Genomic DNA, 17770 nt, shown 5'->3' with positions numbered 1-17770 from the left:
AGGGAGCAGCTGCAGTAGATGGCCAGTGGAGGATTCATAACAGCAGGAAAACTGACATTGTCAGAAGATTCCTTTTTATGGAAAGCACAAACCCAGCATTATCCAAGCACTGGTTAAAAAAAAAAAAAATATTTCTAGGTACAGTGAAGTGCAATGTCAAGAAGTTACCACCACTATTACCCAGTTCATTGATTGAAAGATAGCCAATTAATCGTTTCAGTCATTTTCTGTCCTTAAATGGACAGATTTGTTGATTTTCCTTTTCATTTATGATAGTAAACGAAGAGTCTTCTGGGTTTGAACTCTTGGTTGGACAAATGAAGCAATTTGAAGGAGTCACTGGTCTCTGGAAAAACGTGATGATAATTTTTCACTGTATTATTGACATTTAATAGGCTCAGTAATTTATTGAGTAATCATCAACATAATCAGCAGATAGTGGTTAGATGCAGCCCTATGAAGATGTTTGGCTTCAGAGCAGATCAGTTAAGGAAGTGGGGCTGTAATCACCAAAGTTTAACCACTCTCAAGCTCAGGCTTGCTGCTGTTGACAAGTCATTGACAAATGATCTACTTCATGTCCAATTACAAAGGATTACTTCTGTTTGATAGTTTTTCCTGCGTTGTTGTCTACTAAAACTGTAGACTTTGTATTTGTATTATTGTATTTGTAATTTGGCATTAATGCATACAAGAGAACAGCTGTTGATGGCTTCCTTGTTGAGGCAGATGAATTTATGTGTCAGATCAGAGTTATGTAACATGTAGTTAGTATTGTTATCATTTACATTCACAAAAATAGTCTTGGATTATTTAACAGCGATTTAATGAACAACCAAGGAGCAATACATGGTACATTTCACACACCAGTATCCCCCAGATATAAAAATAAACACTCTAAACACCATTTGAAGTTACCTGACTGGCGTTTGTTTTTGCACTGTACTCATGTCTTGAAACCTTCAATAATGACATCTTTGTGTAATTTAAAGGGTAAAAAGAAAAAGAGTCAAGCACAGCATAGAAACAGCAGCTAGTTAGGGAGCCAGTATTGCATTTTTACCAACATGCTCCCTTTTATTTTTTTATACCCCTTTATAAAGCTCTTGACACAAACCAGTCATCGCTGTACAAACACTGCTTTCTAGAAAACACAAAAGGAGTGGCAGTGAAATCAAGAAAATACTGTACAAAACAACATGGAATGACTGACACTGAGAGGTGTGGCACTTTAAGGGCTAGCTTATGTAAATGTTTATACTGAGACACCTTGGACAAAGTGATCTACTTCAGTTTCAATCAAAAGTGCAGTTTTTTTTTGTTAACCTCAACTCAATTTCACAAATGTACATTCTTTTAACTGTTAGAAGGGAAAATAACTGTACCCATCTATTTTGAAAAATATGCAAGTATAAAAGTAGCTTTATCCTCTTTCCAGGAAATCTGGCACATAAAAATGGTTATTCAGTAGCTTTCAAGTTTGACCACGCCGCCGTCTCCCTCGCTGACAAATCTCTTCCGACCCCTGACAAGAAACAGGGCACATTGACAAACTAGTTAGAACAATAACAACCAAAAAAGGGAAACACATCTCCTTTCAGAGAAGAGTGAGAGTTATGAGAAAACTTGTGGTGGGTGCTTACCGACAAGGACAAAGATCTCTTAACTTTGCATCAATGATTCCCATACTGAAGCTCTTATCAACAAACTGCTCCAAGATGAAGTATGCACGAGGGACATCGATGTTGATTTCAGCAATGTCCATATAAACCCTTTCATAGCCCTTTGAATGAAAAAAGTATACAATATACAAAACTGAAAAAATAGACAGCAAACGAATGATGAAATAATTATGTGCAGTGCATAATTCAAACATTAGATGGCACCCTACCCTTCTCATTTGATCTACAGAGATAACAGAGGAGGCAGAGAGTGACTTGAGTAGCTGCAGAACCATTTTGAATGTTTTCTCTCCTTTGGACTCCAACACCATCACTATCCCCTGAGGAAAGTAGCAACAATAGTGACAGCCTTGTATTAACACCCAGAACCTTTGCTACTAGTTACTAGAAGATTGTACTAGAGCACAGAACATAGTTATTATATCTCCAGATTTTAGTAAAGCCCACGCTAGGATGTTATGCTTTAAACTAAAGCAAAGATTTTACCTCATAGACAAACTCATGGTGGAAATGGGGAACCTCCAGATCTCTCAGGCATCTTTCAGCCTCCTTGCTGTCTCCAGACAGGATGTACTCCTTCAGCAGCAGGTTCATCTGACAGGACAGAGAACAGTAAATGACTTTTATTTAAGTGTGATAATTTTTCTTACAGCAACAGAGAACTGTTAAAAAAATATATATTTATCAATCAGTTGTCGCTATTGGGGATTCTTGATCTTAGGGGTATGTTAAAGTTCTCACATCCAATTAGCCTCTTAATCCCCTTCTCAATACAGCAAACAATGTTAATATGTTACTGTTTTCTTCTTCATGGTGGTGAGTAAATTAATAAATATTACTCACAAAGCACAGGTCTTTTTAGTTCTGTGTGTAGGTAATTTACCTCTTTGATGAGCTGTGTGACCGGTCTCTGGCCCCCGCCTGCCCCCCACTGGTTGTCTATACGTAGGCCACCCAGACTCATCTTCAGTAGCACTGCTGCCCGGTCAAGTGCCGCCCTGGAAGAAGAAGAAGAAAAAGAAGAAAAACTTTTATTACTGTCCCTGCTAATTGACCTGGTCAAGATCAGATTGTTTCTCCTCTAATAAGCAAGCTGTATTTATTACACCCATTTTTTGGATGCCGTGTGTGGCTTTGAGACAGAGCCCCTTTACCTAAAGTTGCTTGTAATGTTTGAGAAACCTTTGTTAATCATGTTTACGTACTTATAAAAAAGATAGTTTGGGTCAGACTTTAATGTGATCATAACTACTCACAACATCTTAATTAACAGTACATTTCCATTCTTGCTAAAACACAATTCAAATAATGTTCAAGTTCTGCTCCTTTCTTACGTTCCCTCTTAAAGTAACCACTCACTTGAAGCTATATTGAATGATAAGACTATTGTAGATAGAAGGAAATGTTTGTATACTATTGACTGAGTACCCTCTTTATCAGTCAGTCTCAGCTGCAAACACTTGAAATCCGGTCATAGTTTCTAAGGACATTCATGATAATAGCACAAAACTGGAAACTGAAATCACAAACAAATCACATACCTGGTATATTCACAGTCAACCCTGCCTTTGTAGCTATCGATGTAGCTCTTGGACAGTATTTGGTCGCTAACGGCACGTGCAATGAACTGGCCGACCAACTAGAATTTCAACACAAAAAAGGGGGGAAAAAATAAATCAAAAACCCAACAAACTACATAGCATCACACTGAAGACCATACTTTGATGGAAACTCGATTTTGTTATTCTGCTGTTATTCTGTCAACTCCTCACAGAACAAGTCTCTTTGTTTAATGTGAGGAAGTCAAATGTGGACAGATGTAGACTGAAACCAAACATTGTGTTCATGAATGACAGTCACAACACAGCACTTTTGTGCAGGGACATTTCAGGAATGCAGCGAAGCATGAACATTGTTTTTCAGAGACACATTTGTATTGCTCACTGTGTTTTAATTTCTATTAGTTTGAATCTAGGAATTTGTTTGTATTTTCAATACAGAAAAGAAATACTTACAAATGAATAATGCAAAGTTTTTTTTTTAAATCCCATAGCTTCAAGGACCAGTGTCCTTTTGCAGCAGTAAAAAGTTTGGTTGTATAAGGACACAGAAAAAGTCACTTATCCACTCCTTTTAAAAAGTCAAAGTATATTTTTAAGCAAGACAAACAAATATTTAGCGAACTAAAATGTAGTGACTGACAGGGAGACTCAGGGGCGTGTGTGTTTGTTTACAGTGGCGTGAACACATGATTTAGGAAAACGAAAAGAGCTGGCTTTGCTCATCTGCCCTCCACAAAGCCTGTGCTCGTCACTGATCATTGTTCCTGTTCAGACGAGAGGCAGCTCTGTCTCATCTGACCCATGGCTGTGGCTGGACTGGTAGGCACATAAGGAGAAAGACTGTGCAGTGTGTGTGCATGAGAGAAACTGAGAAGAGGGGGGCAGTGCAGAGTTATAATGGCCTTTTAAACCCACAGAGAACTGTGACAGAGGGAGAGAAATAACTAGGGAGTCCAAATGAGACAATGAAAAGAGGGTTGGGGGTAGGGGACCAATAACCCTTTGAGCGCTCTTTGCTGAGCTTGCACTTTGTGAGGGCACACAGACAATGGTCAGAGATCTCATGTCTGTGCAGGCTGCAATGAAAAAAGCTCAGATTCACACATAACAATCCACAAAACCACAGTGTTGTTCCCTCGTGCTGCAGGCTGAGTAAAAACTCAAACATAAGGCCTATTTTACACTGACAAGTCTGACTTAATGGTGTTTACGGTTTAGAGATGTGAACCAGATCTGCTCGTCAGTTTGTTAAAATGTCCTAAAAACACAAATGAGAGAAAACATATGATGTGGATTTAGTGCAACTCCAGGGAGCTGCTTTATTTTATAATTTCTGCTTATAAGTTTCTAATTGAGCTACAGGTGTACATACATTAATCTCGAATAGAATCACCTGTGGGGCTCCGGGTGTATCCAGGACCAGATCGGGCAGCTCCCGGAGCAGTTTATCAAAGGAGTTTTCCATGTCGCTGTGGGACAGAACAGGCCCACACAGGTCAGCCAGCAGCCTGGAGGTGAGCTCCCGCTGGCTGGCTTTGGCCTCCAGGGCCAGCGACACGGCCAGCGAGGGCACCTCGCTACACATGGGCCCCAAGTTCAGTTCGGCAAGCAGCTCCTGAACGAGAAGGGAGGTGTTAACTTAGTTTGGGTTTTAAGGTTGCGTTCACATCTTTCGATTCTTCTTATTTATAGAGCACAAGTTTACTGACACGTTTCACGCACACTTACCACGACTTCATTTGTGTCTGCATGTTCAAAGTACTCTTGCACTATGGGGGTGACAGTCTTCTCAAAGTCCCTCTCATCCAGGGGGGGAACCACAGTCTCATACACACAATTTTCCTGTCAGAACACAATCACATTCCAGGTTTTACACAATTACACATTATAACCTTCACAAGAGAAGTATTTATTGCTGGGTCCTGCATTTGATTTTGCAAGTGATCATGCTACTCCAAATACAACAGTCAGTACCTGAGCTTCGTCATAATTTGGGTCTTTCTCATCTACCGCTTCCGGTTCATAAACTTCACCAGATCGGCCCCACACACCTTTGCCTCCAGCACCACCTGAGGAACAACATCAGTGACCATGTTAGACATGATACCTGATAACATCACAGTGAACAATATGGTAAAAGAAAGAACGAAAGAAAGAAAAAGCAGTGTCATTTTCAAAAGATTTAGTGGCACCGACATCTTGGTTTCCTGAAACATGAGTTGTTAGTAGTCTGCAATTTAAATAGCGGACTATGCGAGCACCGGGGTCTCTTAGCATCCATCGTGTCCATGAAATGTAAGCCCTGGAAAACACCTTCAAATCCTTTTCAAACCAAAAATAATAGTAAGACAGGGCAGTGAGGTTTACAGAGCTCGGTGTCATGTATCACAATATCGAGACACAAAAACAGAAAGGTGATGCTTATCTATAGCAGGGAAATACCTTTAATCTCAAGTGTTTTTGGAAGCAACTAATGTCAAATACCCACTATAAAATAGGAAGAAACAAATCCCAGACAAATTTTCAGAATTTGCAAATTAAAGGCCTAATCACCCCCATGCTGTGAGAGGGTCGGTTATTTTGTTTTCCAAAGCTCCAATAATCTGACATCTCCACATTATTTTCAAGCACGTGTGATGTTTTCATTATAGGCCCAAGTCTCATTGATTTGGTTTTAATTTTAGGTACAGTTCTAACATCAAGAAGAAAATCTCTGGGCTATATATTATAACATGAGTTAAACTTCAGGGAGGGGGCATTAGCTGGTCAACAAAGACAATACTATTTATCATAATAATTTTAAATTATAATAATTTTACTAATAAAGTACTAAAGCATTCTGTATCCCTGGACCAAATATGCTGTGACATAATCCTTCTATTTGGGAAGATGACGCCTTTGTATGTGTTCAGAAGTCAGCAAACAGACTGCAGACCATTTAAGAAGCCCAAAACTAAGCAGCTTGTGTCACATGCTTTGAAACCTCCATTAGTACCACCCAGGATGTGACATATGACATGCCACTATATTTAGCACACCCTACATTGGCTGTGTGAGCTTGTCTCGCTGCAGAATTACAGTATGGTGCTTGTGTGTTTGTGAGTTTGGGCTCACTAGAGATACTGCTCATCCACTGCGTTTGTCTTTGGAAACTGCAATGCATAAACCTTTAATGCAGGAGCACTCAGAGCTCAAATAACTGGGCTCCAGTGGTGTGGCAGTTCTGTTACATAACCAGAAAACCAAACACTGTGCCAAAAGAAACTACACTTGCTCCACTTCCACTGCCCATGGGATGAGCAGAGCGAACTGCACTGTTGCCTGATAGGATATATACGAAGACAAAGCATGCTTAAATTACTGAAGGACTCACACTAAGAGCCTGGACTATCAGAAGATTTGGACAGTGGTTAGAATCTCATCACTTACAGGTTTATGATGCACCAAACTGACACACAAATTTGTTTCATTTTAGCAATACTACAACAAATAAATCCCATCAAATGCACCGACTAGCAACTTCTATGCACTAAAATGAGCAACTTCTGGTACATGATGCACAAATGTTACTGAGACTATTTTTAACCTCTACTGTAAATTTCCAGACATGCCTGGCTGAGCAGATGCAAAAAAAAGAAAAAGGTGTTGTTGGCATTTTTTTTCTTTTTTAAACAAGTGTGAGCTGCTCCTGATCACCTCGCCATTTGTGCACATGCCAAATGGCTTACGACTCCTAGAAGGAAAGCCACCATGTGACAACAGCAGGTCTCCAGTGATGAAGGCTTTCTCTCTGCAGCAACGACCAGCAAATGGCTGAAAATTCAGCCTCTTTCACACATAGATTCTAGAAAATTTCCTGGAAGAGCCTCTCAGGCACCACTATTGATGTTCACTAGTCATATATGCAGCTACACTCAGAAACATTTCCATCTTACACCTTTTCACTCATGCTATAGCAATGCCAGGACAGATGGAGTACAGGACATTAGAGCAGATGACAGTAATGCAAGACTTGTGGATGTCAACTGACATAAAACTCAAAAGAAGAAAATGGTGTTTTAATGTTTTTACATGACCATATATAAGTGCTTGACCCTGCAAGTGGTTTCATTCACAGTGGTACTGGGATTTTCCCTGACAAGTTATTGGGTCTTGAGGTGAGATATTGGCTGTATACACATGACTCATGCAAGAAATGTTCCTGAACTATTCAGGGATAGACTGTATGTTTGAACTGTGCTTTAGACAAAACTGATACATTTGATCTATTTAGTATCAGTAGTAAGCTACATCACACATTATCATACTGCCATATTTAAAAAAAACTGGTCTGGCTTCTTCATTGATTAGAATGCTAATTCTTCTTACCTTTCTTTGGCAGACCTCTTCCCTTGCCATATCGAGACTTTCTGTCCAGCAGCTTGCTCTTGGGGCTGGTTGGTACCACAGAGGTTCCTCGGACATCCCCATTATCGCTGAGAGAGTCCCCCCTGCCAGAGTCCCTGGAGGAGTTCTTTCTCAGCCTCCGCTTGGCCTTGGCCTTGAGACGGGCTTCGTGGATGCTGTTGCTAGATGAGGATAGCCAATTGCCATTAATCTCATTGTTGATGTTTTTGTTGGCAATAACCAATCCTCCATTGTCTTCGTCCCCAGATGCAAAGGAGTCGCTCAGGTCCTCCGCCTCTGTTGCATTACAAGGTGGAAAGGGGGGGGGGGTGTTAAATTTTTTATGTTTACGTTGACAAACTGTGATTAAATAAGCTTTGACGTACAGAACATATCATGGAGACTAGAGCTACTACATTTTTGTTTATTATTTATTTATTTCAGCAGGGGGGGGGGGCGTGCGCAAAATGCAGTAAACTCAGGAAAAGATTTTTCTTTTCTTGTCTGATCATGTTATAATCAATTTATATACGTGGTCGCCCACAAAACGTTAAAAAAAAGCAGCAGCATGAAATTACTGCCAAACTCAACAAAGCCAAATACTGCAGGGAGTGCAAGAAATAACCCTACAACCACTTCCACACGAAAATGCCCCAGTGCCCCACATCAGACACAGCTGATGAAGCATTTAAATCGCTGTGACGAGTTCACACTTACCGACGGGGTTTGCATTCAGCCAGGCCTCGCAGTCAGCTGCCATATTTCACAACAGAAAAATAGATTTTGCAGCGTGCAATAAAAGGATTTCAAATGATACCTGCAACGTTGAAGACGAAAGAGAAATTGAGACGTGCGTTAATAACATGCCCAGACATGCTACAACGCAACATCCTCCCCTCCCCCTCATTCATTCAAAGCCACAATGTTGGTAAACAATGGCTAACGTTACGTTAGCTTTAATGTTCGCTGTCAAATAAAACAGCTGCGTCAAAACACCAAACCACAGAGTACGCAACCGCACACATTGAACAATTCGAATTCACACACATAATTAAAATGTACAGTTCACAGTCTGTTAAGATGTTTTTCAACATCGCCCACTTGCCCGTTTTTCTGTTCTGGAAGTGCAAACGTCAGTAAAAGATTAAATCTAAACCGCTCGGTGTACATCTTTTAACTACATCGATGAAAAATGTTACACCACACTGACACATAAAATATGCACAATTCATCTCATTTTATACGTCGATTAACTTACTCACAATAAAATAACTAACCGTCTGTTGTATCCAAGCTTGAAACTCTGACACGAACGAACGCTGTTGTTTTTGTTTTATCTACCCAGCAACGCAGGCACGTAGGTCTTTGTCTTTCCTATCTTATTGGTTGGAGATGTCGGGTTTTTAAAACAAAGAACCAATGAAAATGCAACACGGGATTTTCTTCTCGCATGTTCTGTGGGATCGATGTAGCTGATAGAGTGCTGCCCCCTGTCGGTGGTACTGCGCTCCGTGTGCTCTATCTATTCTGGGATATTGCTTGTTTATCACATCAATGGTAACATTCCAACAGTGATGGAGATGAAGACATTGATGGTAGTGATTGACTCACTTCTGGCCAAAGCATGCTAATCATCCTGAACAGATAGTCAAGAATAATAGTTAAGAACAGTTAAGAATAAGTGTAGCTTAAGAATATTACATTGTGTGAACAAACTATGTGAGTGAGAAAGAGATCAATGTTAAATGTTCAAACTGAGTTTTACAAAGCTATTTAGTTTATTTAGTTTTTTCTTTTTTCTTTTTTTTTGCCTCAACACAAGGGGGAGCTCTTTTACAACACTCTCACTGAAATCCCACCATAAACTGGGGCAGAAAAGGGTCCGATCGATGATCTGTGTGTGGAGTTCATGACCATTTTATCACATAACATACACAATTTATTAGACACAATTCATTTGAGAAAAGGCACGGATATCTGTTAAAAGTTGTTTAAAACGTTTATTCAAGTTTTTCTTTTTTTTTTACATCAAAAATCATATGAAAAGTTTGTCAAAGAAAACAACACTATCACTGAAGTCACAGGATCAATATTCACAGTTTACAAAAACATGTTTCGGCTTGATAATCCTCTGAACAAATTACTGCAACATGAAACATTGCATGTTTAAATCTGACAAATTAAACACATGGTCCAGTTTAATTAAGGCACAACATAGCCCTATGCTGGCAATTATGACAGTGACTGTCGTATGAATTAAATCTAACATAAAATCACTTGGGCAATCATCACTCCAAATGATGCACAAACTGGCACAAGATAAAGGAAACATTGTTTAAAGCTCCAGATATAAATAAAATGTAAATGTTTGTGCTGAGCTATACATTGATCAACGAATACAACAAACCTGAGTGTCTGCCTCAGTTCCTCAACTGAATAAAACATTCTTACTTCAAGTCATTTTGCAACTGTAAATATATCAGTCATTAGGAGGAGTTTAGTTAATTTAAATGCAGCAAATGGACTAACATAAGCCCTTACTGTTAAAGTTTGACTTCTCAGAATTAGATATCATTGTATATACATTCCCATTCCACCAACAAATCAATTTTATCACACACAATCAAATGAGATAAACAGTAAGAAAATTTATTGACCCCCAAAATTTCAATTACAATTGTAGCCTCACTATACATTACACTTAAGGTATGTACAAGAATGAGAACGCTCTGCGATTGAGCATTCAAGCATCCCTCCTCCGCAGTATGTCAAAACCAGTGCAATTATCCACATGCTCAAGCTTGTGCATGTGTTATCTATGTTGTGGTTGTCCAGAGCCGTGCACCCACATCACACATACACACATCTGTTCTCCGTGAGAAGTCGAGCTGATGTCACTGTGCAGCGGAGGCTTCAGCAAGTGCCCCCGACAGGCTGTCCTCTGCTAGCTGGGACAAGTACTTCTGTGGACGAGTGGAAGGAAAAAAATAAAAAGAAATTATCATCCAAAATATATGACTGCTGAGTGGGACTGGCCGTTACAATCCCTTTAGATCAGTACTTTATACAAAGTTGACCACCAGGGGATGTTATTTCTAATAATATAATGTAATTGTGCGTCAAATATTTTCTGACTGCGCAAAAGTCTTCTATGCTAACACAAAATAATGTGTGTCTTCAAATTGTAAACAAAACGTAGGCATTTAAAACAATGACTGTGTTTTCTTCTTTTATACAAGAAAGCATCATCTTTTCTGCAACACGCACGTGGAAGGAAGTTGTATGTTTTTACATTGAAAGGATTCTAAAGGATTTTGTACAAACAGAATTATGATTATAATTAATAAATGAATTAATAATTCATTAATTCAAATTGAGGTATTAGACATCTGCATCTAATATCAGCAGCCTCAGTCTGAAAAATATCATTGCGAGAGAGTGGGAGAACGTGTCAGAGAGTGGGAGCTTCTCTCACTCCCACTCCCTTTTTTCTTTCTTCCTCTTCTTCTTCTTCTTCTTCTTTTTATTTTGTAGAACAGTTACAGTACAGAAACTACACTGAACTGATAATATTCAAAACTTGACAAATATCTGTAAAGTAATATATCCTGTACTTGTCTTAAAGCGCCCAAACAACAAAATATGTTGAGTGTTTAAGTTAAACTGCATGGGTGAGTAATTAAACAGAACTCTGTGGTAAAAATAATGATAATAATAATCATAATGATAATAATAACAGAAACCACCAGAACGCACACACACACGCACACACACAGATATAGAGATAGAGATAGACAGAGAGCTTTGACAGACAGCACAACTGTTTAAAACAGGTTTTTTTGTCTTGGAATGTAATCCATCAAATGTAAGGAAATCGCTGATGCTTCACTGTGCCTCAGCTGTGCTGCAGGCAAGAGAAATGAATGTCCAGTAATCAGAAACCTAATACAGTTGCAAGTTTTCATGCATTTGTATGTGTGTGTGTGTGTGTGTGTGTGTGTGTGTGTGCTAGAATGTGTTGGTATATATTGTGGCTTTTGTTTGAGTTTGTTTTTGATTTGTCTCTGATAGTGTTTTTGCTTAATTTGACAATTATTTCTTTCCATTATCCGTTTAATCTATGAAATGCCATATGAAGTTATATGCTATCTTCAAGATGGGGAAGATTTTCCTTGCTAAATGACTTAATATGACTTAATTTAATCAGTTATCAAATTAATTAAATTGATGATTGTCAATTATTTAACTGTTTTAGCGTTATTGTGCCTATTGCCAAAATACAGTACAGGAAGAAAAGACTTACAGAGATGCAAATATATATATTTTCATATATAATATGAAAACATATATTTTCACTGGAAGCCCTCGTATTTATATTTAACATTACAAGTAAGATTTTTCTTCCAAAACAAGATGAACAGAGGAAGAAAGGCAAAGAAAATGAATTGAACATGCATGCTCTGAATGTGAAAGTATGAGTGTGAAGACATTACTCATCAACCCAGCAACAGCTGGTGTAAAAATGTTGCTACCAGACCACGCTGACTGGGGACCACACCAGCAGCGTCCTCAGTACAATGGAGCATGCAGGCATACAGATTTGAATTTTTTGATACTAAATTCTCTGGTCTAAAAGAAGTGAGAACAAATGCACAGGAAATCATGCAGCATAAACACATTTATTACCAGGTACACACACCTACTTCAGTGAGGGTTAGTACGCTCACATAAGGGAGGGAAGTAAAACGATCATCTTATTCCTTTTCATCATCATCACCTGAACGGCTGCTGTGTAGCTGTGCAGTGCCTACCTGTAGGTTCCTGTAATGTACAGTGCTGCGGCAGTGAGCGCTCTTTGCAGTGTCCTCACTGGTATAGAACAGTCCACAGAGTTTACAGTAGAAGCCGGTCCGTGGCACAATGAACTCCACTCCTGTTAGACAGTGAACACAACAACTGGAACTCAATCCCAGAACTTAGCACCTGATAGACGAGGGTTCTCACCTCTGCTACATACAGTGATAGTAATTAGCAATGTTGCAGTCCAGTTGATTACATGCTGCAGGTGTCTGAAATAAAAATGTTTTAACCGGATCCAATTTTTGAAATAAAAATGTTTCTTTTAAACAATGCACACATTGTTTTCATTTATTTACATTTTTGGTTCTTTCCATTATTTTTTCTTGTACACACAGAAACTAAACCATGCCCCTGTCAGTTGCAGGCTAAACGATGTAACCTCTCTGGGTGAACACAGTTATATTACAATGAGAGACAACATGTACCACAAAAAAAAAAAAAATCAACCAAAATGAAAACATATCACTCAGATATGAAATACAATTCAAAGGGAATGTTATTCAATGACGAACCTCAGTGACAATGTGCTGTATATATAAGAAAAAAAAACTTCAAAACTTTTTACATTCCCTTTCACAATTCAATAATAACTAGTGTAATAAAACAGCAACAACAACAACAACCAAAGTTAAATTTGTCCCAGCCATGCTATCAGTGGACACAGTTTGTTCTGGACACACACATTCTCAGTGCATCATACAACAGAAATAGCCACAGTCTCGTGTCTGTACTGCTGTCTATTGCTGTTTCACTGCACACCAGCTTATGTAAGTCTCCATGCAGCAGCCCAACTCTGGCCATGTGCTCAGTCGAGTCATTCTAGCCGTAATGATAATATAAATACTCATCTCTCGGGGGTGCATTTCACAACGTGCCCACAGAAATAGGTCAGCAAGTGGCCAAGCAATACCAGTCAATTAGAGTGCTAATGCAACAGATTGTCAGTGCACTTATTAATGGTGTTCATGATAACACTTTATGTTTAGGACTAAGACCACAGGCTCAAGACTCCATGAGCTTATATCTGTGACAATTATTAAATATAGACTCGCTCAGCGACACTTGGACTGGGTTTAATATAACCAGAGAAATCATTATTGAAAATGCTGAATCCATTTACAAGATCTAATATTTGCTGAGCAAATGAGAAATACACAGACTATATTTGAGATCTTCACTGTTTTTATGACTTCTTAGTCTATTTTAAAACATTCAAGTTTGAGTTTATGCTTACCCAATGGGATGCTGTGTTCACTGACAGCTTTGTCTTGCTCTCGAGAAGGCGAGGGTGCCTCAATCTCTGTGAAAAGCATATATATTATGAGAACCGGGGGGGGGCATAAAACTGTACAAATTACAAATTAAGCTTTCGGGGGGCATTGTTTTCTTGATCAAATGTGGAGAGTAGAGAGGTGATGATGAGAAAGAGATCACAGTTGATGGCACAAGTTTTATCCAATTATTTAATTAACTGATTAATCGATCATTCAAACTGTGCAATTAATTGACTAGTCTGTCCTGTTGGGATAGACTCAAAAACCCAAAGTCCAGAATCAAAACTTATTATTTTCTTTCCTATTCTTTTTCTTTTAATAAAACTGCAAACAATTGATTTCTTGCCTTTTGAAAAGTACCTTTTTTAAGACTGTCATCCTTCTGTTGAATCACATTATTGATTGTTTCTGTGACCTGTCCTACTTCCTGGGCTTTGTTGTCCTCTGTTGCAGAAATGTCATTTTCCACTGACTCTTCTAATGGCCCACTTTTAGTTACTTTATTCTTTAAACATGTTTCCTCCAGTGTAGCCTTGAACTCCTCACTGGGGAAGTCAGTAAGTACAGTGACCGGTGGCACAGGAGCCTCTGGACACTGGGGCCACTGGAGTTTCTGTTCTTGAAGAGGGGTTGTAGTTAAAATATTCTCTGGTTTCTCAGGTTCAGATGTTTCTGCCTGGTCTTCAACATCCTCACAGAGCTTTTCCTGGTTAGACTTCTCGTTCGATGTCTCCTGTGCCTCCAAGGATGCAGTAGGTTGTGTAAGATGCTCCTCCACTGCTTCTTCTGCTGAAGATTCTTTAGGGCAGGACTCATACTTTTCCATCTCAGGAAGATCTGGCTCAATAATGGAATCATCTTCTCCTCCCACTTCATCTACAGTCACCAGTTCCTCCATGTTCTTAGGATACCAACATTCTTCATCACTGTCATCTCCACTTTCCCCTTCTTTCACCTAAGAAAATAGATCAAGAGCTTTCAGTACACTAGCCCTACTATAGTAGCACTAATGTGCCCACTCTAAAAAGAGTATAAACATGTTTACAGTTAACCATTGGGATTCAATAAGGGTCAGAAGCATTTTGAATGGTAATAAAAATCAATATTCTTACTTACAGTGTCTCTATCTTTAGTACATTCAGTAGCCTCTTTTGACTTATTGCCTCGCTGAGGTGAAACAGATTTTTCTTTTGACCGGCGATCCTGAAAAAGGAAATGATTTAGCAGCTAGAAAGATACCTGAAGCAGGTATACAACATTAATATGCATTCAAACAAGTTACTTACGCTGTTTTCAGGAACAGATTCTCTCTCATTTTTTTCCCCAGTCTTATACTTCTTGCTTGTCTTTTTGCTCCTGCTCCTGCCTGGTGAACCCTGCCTCTTGTCTTCTTGTGTTCGACGAGGTGCCTCCTCAGTCACTTCAAACTCAGAATGCCTCAGTCTACTGTGATAGTCTCCACCATCCCTCCTCTTTGGCTTTGCATCATGCCTTTGGTACGGAGGTCTGGGAGGCTTGTCTGACTTGTACATTTGTTCCTTCATGTAGAAGTCATCCTCTATGTTCCTGTAAGAGTTGAAAGACATACCTAGAGGGCTGCTGAGTGGGTGCCAGTCTCTGCTGCCTCTCATCCCGTCACCTCCTCCTCCTCCCCCTCGCTCATCTGCAGATCTCGAGCTGATATGATCCAAGGGTTTCTGATAAGCTTTCCGACGGTCACATGACCTTCCATTAGGTCGATCGTCATCCATGCCGCCTCCATTTCTCCATGGGTCGTCCCTCTCCCTTTCGTCCTCACCCCTTCTTAAGTGTGATGACCAATCCCAAGAGCCTCGGCGTGGGCCCATGCCATTGCTACCTCTTTCCAAACCCCTGCACAGCATCCCCTGGGGACTGTGGGCTGAGCTGCATGATGTAAAACTGGGGCTGTGGGAATGAGGACTCAGAGAGCGACTGACAGGGCTGCGGGAGCGCGCTCTCTCTGGTATGTAGCTGGGAGATGATAGGTAGTTTATGTGTAAAGATCTTCTAAAGCTGTTTTTTTTTTTAGATCAGAATTATTATGCTGATTCAACAAAAGAAATCATAATTAGTGGCATTTTCACTCTACTGAATTTACATTTTGCTCTCCACAACTAGTGAGTAAATGAAAAGATGCCTTACTGTTCAAGCTCTTGCATCTCATCCCTCTCCCGCTGAGAGCTGATACCTTGGATGATCGACTGAACATCTTTACCTGGTTTCTACAGAGAAAAGAAATCCAAGTTTAGTAATTGGTTAATACAGCCTACATACAGCTGTTTACTTTTGTCCTCAGTCTTACCTTGAGTTGGAGCTCCTTGTACCTCTTAGACATTCGTATGAGAAGTTTCTGATTGTTAATCATAGCTGGAATAAGTTGGTGGTATTGAACCATGGCCTGAGCTGCTTCAACATACGCCATCTCCAGAAACGCCTGATGGAAGAACGAAAAAAAAAATAGCTGTAAGTAATCCACTTGTGACAGTTACATGGACTTTCTTACAGGAGACATACACAAACATATGTCACACATCAGATGTCAGACAGGGATGCAAGCAAATCTTAAAAAACACCAGAAGCTATCACATTTCATTACCATAATAAATTATCTAAACAGTCGCTTTAGTCCCTGTAACCAATCCTATGATTTCAGAATGAATGCTTTAAATATGATAGGGGTCGTATTAATGTGCACTTGAGTTCTGATAACTGAAACCTGGGAGCTTAAGTGAGCTGTCATGTACTAGTAGTTAAACAGCCAGTAAGTTATGATAAAGCACATGGTATCACATAACAGCTGTAGCGAGAAAAAAAAGTGTTAAAAAAGTGTTGATAATCATAAAAATGTACATGGATAATTGGGTGATTTGCATTTTGATATGTTTCTTCCAAATAAAAATATTCACAGGCTTGTCTGGTGTTCATGGACTCTGTGCAAACACACTCAGAGCCAGACTTTGATGACTCTGAGACTGAGCCAAGGTAGAACCGAAGATGCTGCCTGTTGGTCTAACAAACAGCTGTACTTTGATAACACATGCACCAAGTAACCCTCTGCTATTGCATTCATTATACCCTATGTAGACAAGTGTATCCAGACACACCTCTTTATGGGGCTGCTTTTCAGGGGTTGGTCTCGGCCCCTTATTTCCAGCGAAGGGAAATCTTAATGCTTCAGCATACCAAGACATTTTGGACAATGCTTTACTTCCAACTTTGTGGCAACAGTTTGGGGAAGGCCCTTTTCTATTCCAGCATCACTGTGCCCCAGCGCACAAAGCAAAGTCCGTAAAGACATGTTGGATGATTGGATGAGTTTAGTGTGGAAGAACTTGACTGGCCCGCACAGAGTCCAGACTACAACCCCACTGAACACCTTTGGGATGAACTGGAACAGAGATTGTGAGCCAGGCCTTGTGGTCCAACATCAGTGCCTGAGCTCATTATGGCTCTACTGCATGAAAGGGCCAAAGATTCCACAAAAAAACACCAAAATCTTGTGGAAAGCCTTCACAGAAGAGTGGAAGCTGTTGTAGCTGCAAAGCTGTCTGTGTATTTAGAATGAGGTGTCATTAAAGTCCTGTTGGTGTAATGTCAGATCGCCCAATACTTTTGTCTATATAGTATACGTTTGTTGGAATGGGTGCGTGTGAGCCATGTAACAAAAATGTAATATGTATGTCTTTTGTAATGATGTACAACCACAGAAGAAAAATACAAAAATCATGTTATTTTACCTGATGGGTAGAGCGCATGAGGATGTAGTTGGTGACTTTGCCAAATGGTAGTCCCAGGTTGATGACATCATTCTCTGTGCAGCTGCCTTCAGGGAGGTTGCAGATGTGAACAACTCGGCCTGCAGTGACCTTTCTGGGTGGAAATGACTGCAAAAATAATAATTAAAAAAAACAAAACCACAAATATTGTAATACTGTTGTATCACTGTATCAGTATTTAAATATTAAGACTTGCACCAAATCAAAAA

At 39.6% G+C, this 17770-nt stretch overlaps 2 protein-coding genes across 4 annotated transcripts in view; both read right to left on the bottom strand.

Annotated features, from left to right (window-relative positions):
* Positions 1-809: 809 nt before the first annotated feature.
* On the bottom strand, positions 810-9036 carry pdcd4b (programmed cell death 4b). 2 transcript variants are annotated; one of them, XM_046408155.1, is made up of 12 exons: positions 8908-9036; positions 8348-8447; positions 7613-7927; positions 5219-5313; positions 4973-5086; positions 4638-4859; positions 3224-3321; positions 2566-2680; positions 2169-2276; positions 1892-2002; positions 1644-1783; positions 810-1525 (listed from the first exon to the last, which is right to left on the bottom strand). In XM_046408155.1, exons 2-12 carry the CDS (start codon positions 8388-8390, stop codon positions 1465-1467), a joined length of 1422 nt encoding a protein of 473 aa, XP_046264111.1. In that variant the 5' UTR covers positions 8391-8447; positions 8908-9036; the 3' UTR covers positions 810-1464. The 2 variants fall into 2 exon arrangements, with proteins under 2 accessions (XP_046264111.1, XP_046264120.1); XM_046408164.1 differs by having other exon boundaries at positions 8893-9010.
* Positions 9037-9591: 555 nt separating this feature from the next.
* Positions 9592-17770, bottom strand: part of rbm20 (RNA binding motif protein 20) — a 40844-nt gene continuing 32665 nt past the window's right edge. Inside the window, exons 6-14 of one of the 2 annotated variants that reach the window (XM_046408101.1) lie at positions 17523-17669; positions 16088-16219; positions 15928-16007; positions 15051-15798; positions 14881-14967; positions 14125-14719; positions 13725-13790; positions 12442-12563; positions 9592-10593 (exon numbers count right to left, since the gene is read on the bottom strand). In XM_046408101.1, the coding sequence (XP_046264057.1) occupies positions 10525-10593; positions 12442-12563; positions 13725-13790; positions 14125-14719; positions 14881-14967; positions 15051-15798; positions 15928-16007; positions 16088-16219; positions 17523-17669 (2046 nt within the window). In that variant the 3' untranslated portion in view covers positions 9592-10524. The remainder of the gene's footprint in view (positions 10594-12441; positions 12564-13724; positions 13791-14124; positions 14720-14880; positions 14968-15050; positions 15799-15927; positions 16008-16087; positions 16220-17522; positions 17670-17770) is intronic. The other variant, XM_046408111.1, reaches the window with a different exon arrangement.

This window comes from Scatophagus argus, chromosome 2 (assembly GCF_020382885.2).
Source record: "Scatophagus argus isolate fScaArg1 chromosome 2, fScaArg1.pri, whole genome shotgun sequence".
NCBI classification, from domain to species: Eukaryota; Metazoa; Chordata; class Actinopteri; family Scatophagidae; genus Scatophagus; species Scatophagus argus.
Note: the sequence above shows the minus strand (reverse complement) of the source record. Positions and strands in the feature narration are given on the sequence as shown.